This window comes from Pollachius pollachius (assembly GCF_949987615.1).
Source record: "Pollachius pollachius genome assembly, chromosome: 2".
Taxonomy (NCBI): domain Eukaryota; kingdom Metazoa; phylum Chordata; class Actinopteri; order Gadiformes; family Gadidae; genus Pollachius; species Pollachius pollachius.
In genome coordinates this window covers 30,280,233-30,296,006 of record NC_136935.1, presented here as the reverse complement: position 1 = coordinate 30,296,006, position 15,774 = coordinate 30,280,233, and the positions used below count along the sequence as shown (strand labels likewise).

Below are 15,774 nucleotides of genomic sequence, written 5' to 3'. Positions count from 1 at the left end.
CACACCGATCCCATGCACACAACTCCGGTGCTCGTGACGCAACGCAGCCTTTCGGCGTCGGCCTACAGTACCGTCATCTGGAACTCGCCCAGTGCAAACCATAGACGTGTACACATAGAAGCCGCAGTTGCTTTTGGATTGTACGTCAAGTCGCCGCCATATTGGGGAGGCGAAAACTGGCCTGTAAAATAATACAAGAAAACGGGGGATGTGCTTTTTATCTGGATATTTATATTCGAGTGTATGTGATCTAGGTGGAGTAACACACACACACACACACACACACACACACACACACACACACTACTTATATAACTACTTATATATATATATATATATATATATATATATATATATATATATATATATATATATATACGGATGTCAAATGAATATAAAAAATATATAAGTAAACGTTATAGTGCTTTTATGCAAAAAATTATTATTATTTGTATTTGTTTACAGCCTCTCCAATATGGCGTCGACGTTGACGAATCGCATTAATGGGTCAAAGTAGTGAATGCGGCGTCTATGTCTGTATGTCTATGGTTCGAACCGAAAGCCACCACCACCACCATCACCACCAGCAGCAGCACCAGCTGCTGTCATGTGAAACAGCTGGACGGAAGGCAGTGGATAAAGAAAATTAAGAAACAGTGTCTGCACACGAAGGTAAAATAAAACATTAGGACACAGACCGGACGTTTCCGCCGGTAATCTTCCTAACTAGGCGCTGTTTGTCTGGAGTCCACTGCAGGTGAAGCTATTCGTGACTCCATTGCATTTAATTTGGTGTATTCACCCAGCTACGAGACGCTGAGCTAGCCTCACCAGCTAGGGGAAGACAAAGTTGGTACTTTGGTTCTTATTGTTCATCTGTCTATTCCTGAACGCGAGCATTGTATTATTCTTTGCATTTTAATGCGAAGAAGATCAATGATTTATCCACCACTCTACATGGAGCCACTGGGATAAGAACCCGGCCTAGCCTCTGCAGCCACCTTGCAAGGGGCATTTAAATCCCAACTCACTGCATTGACAAGTTAGCTGGTGGCTAACCTAGCACGCCTTTAAACTGTTCTCAAGCCACCTCACAACAATGGACCCAGCTCTGGTCCGGTGTGTGCTGACCACCAGGCCCGGGGTCGGCTTGCGGAGCGCCCCTTGAAGCCCAATCCAACATTTTCTGCTCGTTATCTTCCCAGCCGAGCGACGGGGGCTCAGCCATTGCTGTGCATCATAACAAAACGTAGGCTAGCTGGCTAGCATTCTGCTACGATCAAATACACATAAATGTTTTACCAAGATCCTAAATAGTGGTTTGGTGCAGATTTTGATATTGGGTTTTAATTTCGTTTGAAGAACAATGCTTTTTTTAAATTTTTTATCTGAGCTTTCCAATTAATAGATAAGAAGAGTGTAAAGTGTGTGCTGGTTGGCCTAGCTCTGTTTCCCACATGAGCCTGTTATTGTTTTGGTGAGCTGAATATAGGCCTACAGATGGATAATATAAAAAGGCGTTGCTTTGTTTTTATTTGTTTATGCGTATACTCTGTAAAGCCATTGGATCGTATCCCAGTTTGAACACGTTGTGTCGTAAGGTTAAAGCAATAATAAATCAAACGCAACAATCATCTTGCTATTTTTATGGAAGCCATGAGCTCCTTTGTCCAAAAACAAGTTGGGAGTGGGACGGGGGGGACCCAAAACCTGATGGAGGTTGTGTCAAAGGGCCAGTTCATTTGAGGATTTTGACTTCCACCTAGTGGGGTACATTTGTATAGCAACCCAGTAAACCTCACTTGTATGTTTCCCCCGTGCTCGTGGACCAGTCTAGATTGTGGTTATGTGCTCAATTCTGTACAATGAACAACTAACATAATCCTTGATTATATATTTTGATTAAATAAAAAAAATGAGCTTTATAATGGCCAATTAATGTGTCTTAATCAGGTATTCCATCTTTCAGCGATCTGGTGAGGCAAAAGGATGGCGGGTGCAGAGGTGTACACCCCTGCAAACCCCACCTGCAAGATAATGACCTTCAGGCCCACCATGGAGGAGTTCAGGGACTTCAACCAGTATCTGGTCTACATGGAGTCTCAAGGGGCACACAGGGCAGGTCTGGCTAAGGTAAGAGCTTCATTATCATTTAACTTTTTCGCGGGTTATTTTATTGCAATATAAGGAAGGTAAATTGGGATACAATTTTATTAATGTATTTTGAGTAATTCTTTTGTGATATGGGGTGCAAAATATTTGGGTGTTTATTTTGAGTTGTTTATTCTAGATAGTATGCATTACATATATGTTAAAGGGAGGGTCTAAGGGATTAATGCAAACAATTCCCCATCAATGTACATCCTATAAAAGTGCTTGTTATACCAGTGACAGGCTCAAACATTATGGGATGGAACCCTACAGAGAAAGTTGAGTTGTTGTGGGAAGAGATCAGTGGAAACATGAGCTGGAGAAAGGAGAGTTTGTTGGGTTGGACTACAGAAAAGTAGCTTAGTGTTATCCAAAATATTTGAGAGTTGAGATTGTAATGTCTATAGGGACATTTCCTGCAACAACGCAATGAGATTGAGGAGCGAGACTTCTCATTGGGCAAGACTTTGTGGAAGGTGAATATAAACCATTTATATGTCTGCAGGGATCCTATCCATAATATCTGAATATAATCTGAGCCTCTCAGTGGCAAAACAACCACTTTTAGAGGACGTACATTGATGGGGCACTAATGCCCCAAAGGTTTACAATTTAGGGCTGTCAAGTTCGGTTGATATGTGCGGGAGGGACGTATGCAGACCAAGTTTTTTATTTTGGAGTGAAAGGCTATATTGTGTATGGCTAAATATCATTAATTATATATACAAGAATATTTAAGGCTCTGTAGTTCAGGCTCTTATAGAAGACAAAAACTTTAAACGAGCGGCTAGTTTTAACTCACTGGACACTAACTCACTTAATCGGCTCCCGACTAATTAACTTCATGACAGAGAAGTAGTCTGTGTGGCAGCATTTTGTTAAAATTGACTATAATCATTATCATACAATTCTTTACTTGCACAGCTCCGTCAACACTTGTGTTTAACGCTCAATATACTTTGGGAATGTTCATATCAGAATGGGTACCTTGGCACCCATCGCAGGGCCATCCATTGGGACCATTTATAGGAATACTACAGCGTTGCGTGGTCTTTCTACTACTCAGCGCTGCCCGACTGGTGCTCTGTGGCTGCTGAGCGACCTGCTTAAACCCACTACTCGTCCCAAGAGTGGATTTGATCCCACTGACCTCCAAACAGCCCTTAGGAATATTTAGGCTACCAGATAGAGTAGAACGCATAGTGGCCGATGAAGATAAGATCAAAATAACGTGCAGATTATAATGTTTGTTTTTCCAATCAAAGAGTTGGTCGATTTTCAGAGTACCAAGATCTTCTTTGGTCGACTACAGCCCTAATTACATTGCAGCTGGTTTTTCGTGGATTGCGGTTGCAGTGTTTTCGCTCAATACTGGACCAGTTTGAAGGATTGTTGCCGCATTAGTCCCTTAGATCCAAAATGATCTGAGTCTTCCTTTAAGGTGATTAACTCTATTCTAATTGGATTTGATTGTGAAGATAGGCAAGTTTATAGGCTAAACTTATACAACAAGGCAGAATTCCACAGGATTAAAGACCACATTTCAGTATGACTTTAGCATGAAGGAAATTACTTCTTTCAATATTGCCCTCACTGCATATGACAAAATATATTAGAAACTACAAATATGTGAACTCAAGAGGCGTGGGAAATGATCCCTGTCAAATGAATATTTCTTGTGTGGAGCAATAAACAGAATTGGAATAGCTCATCCTCGTACCGAGAATACTAAAAGGGTGCTTCTGAAAAAAGTATAATATTGATTGCTTCAGAGTTTTAAAATCAAATCTGTTTAGTAGACTGTGAACTGTAGGAATACATCTGTTAAAATTGTCTTCTGAAACCTGCGTCTTGCAATCACGAATCAGTTTATCTTTGGTAGAATATATTCGTAACAAGACAGGGAAAAGTGCCTTACTCCACCTCCCACAGTCTTATGTTCCTGGCCCAGGCCCTGGGAAGGCTCTGCCTCAGAAGTTTGACAATAGCATTGTCGAATTTCTGGTTCCAAGATTATATGCTTGCGAACTGAATAGAGTGGCGCTTACTGAATCTTGTTTTATGGACTGCTGCTTATCCAGTCTTAGTGGTTTTGCTAAATTTCCCAAATGCACACCTTCTTGTTGCTCTTTAAATGACTGCATCCATCTACATGTACTTGTACATTGCTGTAAGTTTATAACTACGTAATAACCTTTTATTTGTAACTGTGTTTTACTGAGACACAGTTAAACGGTATGCAGTAAAGCCATAACATGCCCAAACAGAAACCTATCGGAGAGACTGAGTCTCTCTGATAGGTTTCTGGAACTGGCTACAGTGCATCACACACAGCTACCAGATAATGCGTGCCTAATGAGACGCCCACCTTTTTTAAATGTAACAACCCACACAGGCGACACCGTTAGTGGCCAGCATCCACGCCAGCAGACGAGACTCTTCTATTCCCAACCATCTACACACACCATATTGCATTTTCTTTTCTGTTAATTAATCTGTGTATGTATAGATAGCTTGATGGAGATATATATATATATACAGTTTATATAGATGGAGAGAGAGAGAGAGAGAGAGAGAGAGAGAGAGAGAGAGAGAGAGAGAGAGAGAGAGAGAGAGAGAGAGAGAGAGAGAGAGAGAGAGAGAGAGAGAGAGAGAGAGAGAGAGAGAGAGAGAGAGAGAGAGAGAGAGAGAGAGAGAGAGAAAAAAGGGCAACAGGCCTATGATTCTTTCTTTTGGCTTCAGGTGCCTAAAGTCAGGGTAAATACAGGGGGTCTCACTACCCCTGAAAGCCTCAACAGCCACATTTGGGGGGAAAGGTCTCTGGAAAGATCATTGAAGAATTATTTGTGACTTGGATATTTTTTACTATGTCCCGTATTCATTATTCAAATTGACAAAAAACAATCACAAATATGATTAGGCTACAGAAGAATAATGTTGTGGTGTTTCCTCTTATATCGCCACTGAATACCCGGTTGTTTCTGGTACGGCCTTCTTTCATGAGTTGCAAACGTTGCGCGGTTTGAAATCGGCCGCGATCCAAATGTGTAATATATAAAACCTTACGTGTATGAGAGGCTTAACAGTGATAATAATTTTTCACGCTTGCGCCCTGCGGATGCTTGCATTAAGGCGCTCTACCACGGCTGTGCTTTGCTCCTAATCCCGGGCAGACGTGCCTGTTTCTTGATGCAAGTTAATGAGGACATCAGCTCAAGTGTGTGTGTGTGTGTGTGTGTGTGTGTGTGTGTGTGTGTGTGTGTGTGTGTGTGTGTGTGTGTGTGTGTGTGTGTGTGTGTGTGTGTGTGTGTGCGCCCAGGTGATTCCTCCTAAGGGCTGGAAGCCGAGGCGTACCTACGACGACATCGACGACGTGATGATCAATGCTCCCATCCAGCAGATGGTGGCCGGCCAGTCGGGCCTCTTCACACAGTACAACATCCAGAAGAAGCCCCTCAGCGTCCAGGAGTTCAGGAGGCTCGCCAATAGCGACCAGTCAGTATTATTATGGGATGCTTGGAACCCTTCGTCGATTTGTGAAAAGGAGAATAAAAGATTTCTCACGCATACTTCAACACAATCACAAGGAACACTTCAGGCTTGACTTAATGTCAATACCATGCAGCAACAAAGCCACAGCACAGCACAGCATACGGCAGTGGTTTTAGTGGCTATGCATGTTGCTATAGCCATTTTAACAAATGTGTTATCAATAGTAACAAATATCAGCGGGAACCATAATCTCCATAATCAGAATAAAGACATAATCACAGACTAAATTCAATAGATCTTTTATTTAAGATGAAAAAAAAACTTTGAATTGAGTGAGGTTCAAATAATTCTGAATGATATTCTTGAAGCTCCCAAAAGTTTAAATTGATGTTAAAATACCGACACTGGGCTTGAAGAACGAAATTAACATTAAGGCATAAAAAAACATTTGAATGCAAAATGAAAACTCTGTTGAATCTTCATCAATAGGTACTGTACACCTCGGTACCTGAACTATGAAGACCTGGAGAGGAAGTACTGGAAGAACCTGACTTTTGTCTCGCCCATATATGGAGCTGATGTCAGTGGAAGCCTCTATGATGAGGTAAGCGTTTCTTCACTGTTGTTCATTGTCACTTTCATTTATACACCCCTTTTTAATCACTGTTAAATCCTCTCTACACAGGATACAATTTATTTTTAACCGTATCACGATTATTGCAGCTTGAATATCCATATGTTATGTGGTGGCTAATTAGGCAACAAGTCACGAGAGTGTACAGTGATCTAGAAGAGCTAGGGGGCACTGTTAGGCAGGACGTGAAGCAATGCTTCAATAAAACGGGTGAAACATAATGGTTTCTACCTAGTAAGGTTCCCCAAAATACGTATCATACACCATAAAATGATCAGTAATTTAAAACGCATAATCATTCTTACCCCATTCAATGTAGTTTCTCAAGACAGCAAAATGGTGCCATAATCTGCAGGCTAGCAGCTAGCTTTTTATATATAATAACTTTTATATATATAAAAAGTAGATAGATAGATAGTGTTTATTTTATTTTTATAAAGTATAGTATTTTAAAAAGGCTTCGGCCCAATCAAGACTGGAACAATCTGTTTTTGTAATTTAAGTTTCCCAATTTCAAACATCCACTGCCATTTGGCTCGGATTCGGTAACTTAAATATAGAACAGTTGGTAGATGTTTGCTGTAGGATTTACAGTGTGACAGTGTCTTCAAGATGACTCAACAAGCTAACTGAAGACTCTCACCCATTTCTATTGCTTTCCATAGCCATTGCAATTCTCTCAGTCTCTGGGCATAAAGACTTTCACTTACGATATTGATCTTGATGCATCAATATTGATACAAACTAATATGAACGTAGCCTTTATTTTAGCAGGGATTTTTAAAAAAATCCCTGCTTATTTTGGTCTTGGTCTGGAGTATTGTCAGGTTATTTCTCTCTGTTGGCATTGAAAATGCTTCAACCTCTTATATTTACAAAACCTAGCATTGATAACAAGTTTTATAATTCATCCTTGCTTGCATGATTTCCGTTTGCAAAGGTTTTTGCAAAGAACAATGGAAAAATAAGTTGTGGGGAAACCTTTATCCAGCAGTGCAAAACCTATTGCATTACATTCACATCGTTACATATCCATAAAAAAAATTGATAATTCAGCCATGTGTGTGGATAATATATCCAATGTTGAATGAATAATTTCCCTCATCAACGTGGCTGCTGTGTTTTCCTCTGTCCTTAATAACAGGATGTGGAGGAGTGGAACATTGGCCATCTGAACTCCATCTTGGACGTGATCGAGGAGGACTGTGGAGTGTCCATCCAAGGCGTCAACACGCCCTATCTTTACTTTGGCATGTGGAAGACCTCCTTCTCCTGGCACACGGAGGACATGGATCTCTACAGCATTAACTATCTGCACTTTGGAGAGCCCAAATCCTGGTAAGTGGGGCCAGGCACACACACACGCACACGGACACGCACACACAGTGTTTATGTTGTCTCCCTGTCTCACCAGGTTGATTTCAGATGTGCCAAATGAAGTGGCAGGATTCGTTAAAATGTGCTTAAATTTGCCAAGATTGTTATGAATTTGAATGGATTTGGCTAGGAATCGTTGGGATTTTGCTGGATTTGAATGAGTGTCAAAACAATTTGTATGAATTTAGCCGTTTTTTTGGAGAACAGCTGAGCTCTGCCTTGATATGGCCATTTTGATCACAGAACTTAATATCTGCCTTTTTTGTTTAATCGAATCTTACATGCATGTTATTTTGAATAATTCAAATATGAAGTGAATGTCAACATATTCATTTTGCAAGGATTTAAGGTGACGTTTTGACTATAAGGCTATAACGCTATTTCAGCTTGGGAATCCCATTAGCCTTTTTCTTATAGGTTGTTCAAGATTATTTAATTTATTTTGAGCAAAGTCTTGCGTCGCTTTTGGGGGGAGTACACACAGGTTAAATATAAACCAAGTCCCCAAATGACGAGTTGGATCTTCAAGAAAACCCATTGAGAGTGGAGGCAAATTATGATGATTAGACAAAAATGAAGTTTGGGCATTTTATCATTTTTATTACCAGGTTTCCTCGCTCCATTTTTCTATCTCCCTCTCACTCTCTCTCTCTCTCTCTCTCTCTCGCTCGCTCTTCCCCCCCCTACCTCTCACCCTGGAGGAAGTTCCGCTCATTAGAGCAGTAATCCCTGCAACCTCACAGGGATCAGTTTCTCTAACACATGCACATGCCACACGCACATGCACACAGTATTCTCACATTTCATCATTCCCCATCCAGCCCAAGCCAGTGCCTCCCTTTTTCTACCTGAGCCCCCATCCCCTGCCGCTCACGTCCCCCTGTCTCCCTCCTCGCTCTCACTGCACTGTAAGGCTGACAGGTGCAGCGATGACAGAAGTGGCACAGACCTGCAGGGGGAAGCATGTGAACAAAATTGCATTGGAAGCATGGAGAGAATCCTGTCCAGAGTGGGGATGTTGAGTAGTGCAAGGCCAAATAAATAGCGTTGTTGACCTTCTTCCCTTGAGGGGCTAGTCTATAATAGGGGTATTCACTAGTCACCTATAATATTGTTTTTTACATGGTGCAGCTTAGTTTAGTTAAAAAAAAACTGGCGTCAATCACAGAAAAATAGGCAAGGGGGTTTGCTTTGGTGAAAAAACAAGTGCTTACCAATTTCAACAACAGATCACAAAAAATTCTCGAATATGAAAACAAAGGTGAGGTAAATTTTGTGGTATTGTATACCTTCTGAAACAGGGCCAAATTTGTGTTTGTTGCAACTTCACCAAGTACAACAAAGGACTTTAGTGACCACTTGATGGCAGCATTGGACCTAAGTATATTGGCTTGGAGAACTATAACTAATCCACCCCTTGCCACTCAATAGGGGTCCGTCTCATTGTATAAAGCCGTGTCGCTGTATGCCACGTCACCCGCTTTAGAATTTAACAAACATTAAAAAAATATTTGCCTGGTCCTTATGTGTCCTTTTCTGTCCCTAAAAGGTATGCCATCCCCCCCGAGCATGGAAAGAGACTCGAGCGACTGGCCACAGGTACAGCAATATTTCCCTCTTATTCGGACAGGGGACATCTTGAATGAGGAATCCAGGAACGCTATTACCAAAATACAATAAAAACTTTTAAGCAGCCCTGAGAGCCTGCATGCTTCCAATGGCTTAAAGATGAATATCAGCCTAATGAATGAATATCGTACATGGATATCCCCCACCTTTCCTTTAGAATTTAAACTTTGGATGTTTGCGTCTTACAAGGGTTTCGACCACAAGAGAAGCGAGGCAGTATTGGGAAGAGTGAGCGACTTAGCTTAATATATGCTGTACTCTTCGTCTTTAAGGGCCTTTTTGGGGTATTCAGTAATGAGATCTTGCAGTAAGATCCGTTGCTTAACTGGCCAAGTGTTGACTTATGTGAGCATAGTCCCTGTAAACCAAGAGTGTTTTCTCTTTAATTGCCATGGATGGCAGTCTGGCTCAATTAAAAGGCGAATAAGGGATGTCTGCAGTTTTTCCAACAGACCCTTAAGTTCTCAGAATGACTAAGTGCATCCAGTCTGCGATGGCCTGCCGCTTTTGATATCCACTTTCCAAGCAGTGCTGTAATTTGTCAAATAAAATGTTGGAAAATATTGCTGCCATTCGGCGTTCTCTGGCTCTTAGGGAAATAAAGGCTTTGTTACTGAAGTGAAAAAGCGTAACACTTCAAAATGCCCAGCCTTATTATTAAGCTGTTTGTGTTGTGTGTGGTTGTCAGGTTTCTTTCCCAATAGTTTTAAGGGCTGTGAGGCGTTTCTTCGCCATAAGATGACTCTAATCTCGCCTTCCGTACTGAAGAAATATGGGATCCCCTTTGATAAGGTAAGCAGTTCATTGGAATAAAAACCCTCACCGCTCACCTGACTTTTTTCCTTTCCCAGAATGTACTGTGCTAAAGCCCAGGGGTTTTAACTATGCAGATGTCAGGAGGGTCTAGCAATTAAGGAGGCCACTTTGCCTCGTTATTCATGCGTTATCCTGCTTATCTTGGTGTTATCTACGTTTTTACTGGGCCAATTAATACGTGTGCGCTGTTCTCAAACTGTGGCTAGGGCCATTTATTAACTGGTCTCGCACGCTTTTGTCACCACCATCATCATGGTCATCATCAGACCACTCAGGAGGCAGGGGAGTTCATGGTCACGTTCCCCTACGGCTACCACGCTGGCTTCAACCACGGCTTCAACTGTGCAGAGTCCACCAACTTCGCCAGTCTCCGATGGATAGACTACGGCAAGGTGGCCACACAGGTAACACTCCGCTGGGGTCACTCCTCCTCCTCCTCCTCCTTCCCCTCCTCTTCTTCAAACGGCTCCCACATCTATACCTTTTTAAACAATGCAACTAAAAACAAACATGCCGATTGCTCTCGTACAGTCATTGATCTCCCATTAACGTGACCTTTCACGTCAGCGTCGCTCCCACAAGGGAGCAGGGCTGTGAACCAGTGCTCCCACAGCCTGACCCTGTGCGCTCCGTTGTGTCTCCCACCCCCCCCGTAGTGCACGTGCAGCAAGGACATGGTGAAGATCTCCATGGAGCCCTTCGTGAAGCGCTTCCAGCCCGACCGCTACCCCGCCTGGATGCTGGGGAAGGACCCCACGCAGATAGACCACACCGCCGCCACCCCCAGGACCACGCCCGAGCTGCAGACCTGGCTGCAGCGCCGCCAGAAGAGCAAGCCCTCCAATAAGAGGTAGGCACCGGGCGGCGTGGATGGGCGGGCCGTGCATCAGGCGTTAGAGGCTGGAACCCGCAGGGTTTAAGGCTTCTAATCCATTGGCTGCCCCTGGGTGATGCTTTAGAACAAGACACCTTTCTCCCATAATCCCAATGAACTGGAGACGGCTGGCCCGGATTCCTAACAAGTACGGGAAGTATTGATTAGAGTCGACCATAGCAAGCACTTTTGAAGTCGTTCATTCTAGCCGGTGCTATCCGCTATAAGCTGCGATGTTATTGAGGAAAACTGATTCCCTGACACTTTCTACGTGCAACCTTTTATCGCAGATAAACCAGCGTCGACCTATTGGCCCATTTAAAATGTGTCTTAAAAGTCAAGTGGGCTCATCCGCCAAATCACTCCAGTCCACACTCTCTTAAAACCGCTTTTCTGTGTTAATCAGGCTTTGAGTTTGAATCCCCTTCAGCACCAACCCATCTGTCTCCCCGCTCTCTCCTGGTGCCCAGTACCACACATTCCCGTACTCGCTCCAAGCGGCTCAGGACCACGGAGGAGCCCCCCGGCCTGGAAGGAGGTGCAGCCCTGAGCGGCGGCTGCAGCAGCAGCCGGAGCAGGAGGAGAGGTCTAGCAGGAGGCCCACTGGGACCCAAGGTACGCCGATCTCAGCAACACACAACCTGCACACCAGGAGAGGAGGAGGAGCAGGAGGAGGAGGAGGAGGAGGAGGAGGAGAAGGAGGAAGACCACCAGAACTCTCTCCGCCTCCCTGGTAAGAGACTGACTGGTGTTGGCACCAGAATGGATTATTTCAGGCCTTCGCTGTCTGTCTGTCTGTCTGTCTGTCTGTCTGTCTGTCTGTCTGTCTGTCTGTCTGTCTGTGTTATCCTAATTGAATATCTTAGCAAAAGGGACACGTTTGGTTTAGGACTTGATTGCAGATCCGTTATTTCTTCCATGCTATCTCTCCCTTTCTCTCCTCCACCCCCCCCTCCCAACAGACCCCTGCAGACAGATGTGCGTGGTCAAGGTGAACCGGGTCGAGAGCGACAGACTCAACCTTTGTAAATCAGAGCCATCACAGACCTCTCTCTCCCTCCCCCCTCCGCCCTCCGGCCCACTGTGTGAGAAAGCCCCCTCGGTAAACGCCGTGGCGCCCAGTAAACCCAAAGGACCCTCGGTCGCAGAGGTCAAACCTCTCACCGCTAATAGAGCCAATTGCGAGTCTGTGGCGGCCCTCTCAGACCCTCTTGGACCACGGGACCTGGCCAGCCCTCAGGACCACTCCAGAGGGATCACCCCACAGAGCAGCCGCCCGGCGGCCCCCCGCCCCCTGACGGCGGCTAACCTCATGGTGTGGCTGCATCCCCTGCACTCAGACAGCCACTCGTCGGGCCCTTCACCCAGCGAGGGAGCCTCTAGACCCGGAACGAGAACTGAGGAAGAGGGAGGCGGGGTCCATCGCCAGGGTGCCCTCCTCGAAGCGGAGGGGCCGGCTGCCACCGCCGCTCACACACACCGCGCCGCAGGGGCGTTCTACAACGGCGCGGCGGCAGAGGGCGGCAGGGAGGCGTCAGCCCGGGGCTCCCGCCGCTCGCCCCGAGAGCCGTGGCCCCCCGACTTCACCCCCCCCGACGGCGTGGCGACAGAGGAAAACCTTTTCCCGCCGCTCCTCACTCCCGAGCTGCCGGCAGAGGGGCCCGAGAACGGCCCCGCTCCTCCCGTGCTCACCCAGGAGATGCCGTCCCTGACGCACGCCGACGCCGGGCTGAGCGAGGTCACGGCGTCCCTGCCGCGGCCGCCTCAGCAGGGGGCGCCGCTGCTTCGGCGCCAAACGCCGGCGGACCCTCTGGCCTTCGCTGAGGCGGACATCGCCGGGGGCGACGTGACGACGGCGGGGCCGCTCTCTCGCCCGGCATCTGAGCTTGTTGTTCAGCGCGAACGGCTAGCGGGTCGCGCCGGGGGTCCCGGGGTCCCACCCAACGCTGCTGATGTAAGAACTGCTGCCGCCGCCGACGGCGCGGCCGATGTGGAAATGCAGACGGCAGTGCCGGCCGTCGCTGCGGAGAGGGCCCAAACTACGTTGCGGCATTTCAACCTCAGAGACGGCGCCGCCGCTGTCGCACGACTCCCGTTTGAACTAGCAGAGCCAGCGGCCTCCGAGCACCGCGCGGCCGTAGACGAGGCCCCGATCCTGCTCGGCACCGACTCGTTTTTGCCCGACGTCTCGAGCCACGACCACAGAGTCCTCTCGGCCCCCCCGCAGCTGCAAAAGCTCGGGCACCGAATGGATGATGCTCTCTTCGAGCCCGGTGCCTTCCCGTCGCCCGGCTACTCGTCGAGCCCCTACGAGGAGCCCAAGCCCTTCTCCAGCAGCATCTGGAAGAACCTGACCTCCCCGAGCCCAGCCGTGCTCATCCAGAGCCTGCACGCCGACTTCACCCACGAGAGCCTCCCTTACACCATGTGGACCGAGCCCCAGTACAAGGAGGTCACGGACCCCGACGGGCCCCGCCCCGATGGCGACGCGGCCAATCCGGAAGAAGGGGGCGCGGCTCTCACCTGGGCCCAGCTGGAGCCCACCTCGCTGCTGTCGGTCGGCACCGCCGAGCCCCCGGGGCTGGCGGCGGAGTACGAGCCCTGCAGGGGGGAAGCGGAGGCCATGGGGGCCCAGGGAGGGTACAGGGAGCCGGGCACGACCGGAGCCCCGGGCTGCCTGGGTCCCGTCAGTCCGGGTGCAGCGGAGCAGGTCTCCTTCATGGTGGGGAAGGGGGACGGGCGGGAGGAAGAGGAGCAGAGCAGCGCCCGGGGGGACAGTAGCAGTGAGTCATCCCCATCGTCGGAGGAGGAGGAGGAGGAGGAGGAAGACGAGGAGGAAGATGAGGGAGACTGCATGAGTGACTATGAGCAGTTCGATGCGAGGCTGGAACCTGGGGAGGTCTGTCCGGTGAGTATTTTTAAGGGCTTTTTAAAGACACAGGCTTTTTTTGCAACATTTCATTTGGTTGATTCATTTACAAATATTGGAAACTGCTGCTACGTGCTGTGTTGTCCATGTGACTAACCAAAGAACACAAGAGAGAACACTATTGTGAGTTCTTGCGCACACACACACACACACAGACACACAGACACACACACACCCCCACCTTGATGTTTGACAACAATGTGTTGTGCTGCTCTGTGTTCCAGTACCCTGCTCAATCCGTAAAGAGGACGAGTAAGAGCTGGCGCCACCCTCTGAGGAAACCCACGGCCAGGGCTGTGCCCACTGCTGTGAAGCAGCAGACCACCAGTGACGATGGTGGGTCTCACACACACACACTCACTCACTCACTCACTCACTCACTCACTCACTCACTCACTCACTCACTCACTCACTCTCTTGGTTGTGGGGTGCGTTAGAATGTGTGGTAGGGAGATGTGGTGGTAGGAGACACAGCTGCTTGGCACTGGGTCGGGAGTTGTGGTATTGGTACTTGTGGCTATGCTAGAATTGCGTTCCAATCTGGACTGTATGTTGTTAATTATTCAGTCAAGTTACACTGTGATTCCGACCTTGCAGTAAACGTTTAAAACAACGTTACCATAACAGAGAGGGAGTACAGACCGAGGAGACAAAGCCTCATTTGCTGATGTGTTACTGATGTCTGGAAACGGTTCAGAGATCTTATGTGATCAACTCCCACATCCCCTCAAACCGAGGGGAACGCAGTGAGCCGGGTGGAAACCTCGGTTTGTGATAAGGTTCAGAGTGTGCTTGGCCCGGTGAACATTGGATGGCGGTTGGCCAGGGTCTGTACTCCTTTTGACCTTAGGTATAGTGGCTGTACATTATTTTAAGCATCTTTTGTTTTGGTAACAGACCGTTCTGGGAAAACATTTGCCTAGTAACTGATTTCTGACTGAATCGTGCAAGGCAATTCAATTTATCCAGGTGTATATCAGGTTGTAACTTTGATCGTTTTTTACCAGATATTATAGCAAATTTAACACTGGGATTTGCCTGTGGGGTGAAGTGTATCTATCTATCTCTCTATAAATGGATAGTTGGTCTCTGTATTTCTTTCAGTGGATGGGGTGGTACTCGAGTAGAAAAATATTACTGTTGGGCACATTTCACTGTTCCCCCTATAAGAAAATGGATCTCCTTTAAATTATTTTTTGGAAAAATAAGCAAATTCAAAGAAGCATATTTCCACGTTCTACTATGGGAGTAATGTCTCAAATCAGGGATATTGCTTTTTATCCGTGACTCGTTCCTGCAAATTTTTGTAAAGAGTTATGCGTGTGTGCATTTATATTTGTTGAAAGATCAAAATCACGCTATAGCACATTGACCTCTGGAAATAAACTAGTCTTCCTTCTTTTTCCCCCCAATCTTATTTTCTCCTAAAATGATCCGTCTGACGTCAGTGTGCACATGAACATGGGAGAATTAGATTTATATTGCAGTACACCGCGCCATGACCTAGTGATGGATGTCAGATTCCTCATGGTTTCTGAGAAGGAACATCCAATACACATGCACTGTGTCCAAAGAGAGACTCCCGACACACGCACACAAACTCAAACACACGCGCTAATTATCCTGTTGGCTTTGGTGGAGGATAATTCAGCAGTCCTTTTTAGTTGTTTATTCCAAAATATAACCATGGAATGATCATCTAATGCTCCGTGTCTGCACTTTTATGATATTGACGACAATCTGTCATTCGGTTAAAGAGGCGGGCGTAGATTCATTGAAAATATAATTCATATCATTACATTTTCAGACTCGATTTGATAATCGGCCCCAAATGATGGGAAGTGGATTTGATCAAGCGTTAACCCTGCTACC

General features: G+C 46.4%; 1 protein-coding gene across 1 annotated transcript in view; it reads left to right on the top strand.

The window, feature by feature from the left end:
* Positions 1-598: 598 nt before the first annotated feature.
* The window catches only part of kdm4c (lysine (K)-specific demethylase 4C), a 29,059-nt gene continuing 13,883 nt past the window's right edge, over positions 599-15,774 (top strand). Inside the window, exons 1-12 of the mRNA XM_079729188.1 lie at positions 599-672; positions 1,970-2,133; positions 5,471-5,646; positions 6,133-6,247; positions 7,422-7,615; positions 9,204-9,253; positions 9,972-10,075; positions 10,366-10,503; positions 10,756-10,949; positions 11,444-11,706; positions 11,936-13,881; positions 14,127-14,238. Coding sequence (XP_079585314.1) covers positions 1,990-2,133; positions 5,471-5,646; positions 6,133-6,247; positions 7,422-7,615; positions 9,204-9,253; positions 9,972-10,075; positions 10,366-10,503; positions 10,756-10,949; positions 11,444-11,706; positions 11,936-13,881; positions 14,127-14,238 — 3,436 coding nt within the window. The 5' untranslated portion in view covers positions 599-672; positions 1,970-1,989. The remainder of the gene's footprint in view (positions 673-1,969; positions 2,134-5,470; positions 5,647-6,132; positions 6,248-7,421; positions 7,616-9,203; positions 9,254-9,971; positions 10,076-10,365; positions 10,504-10,755; positions 10,950-11,443; positions 11,707-11,935; positions 13,882-14,126; positions 14,239-15,774) is intronic.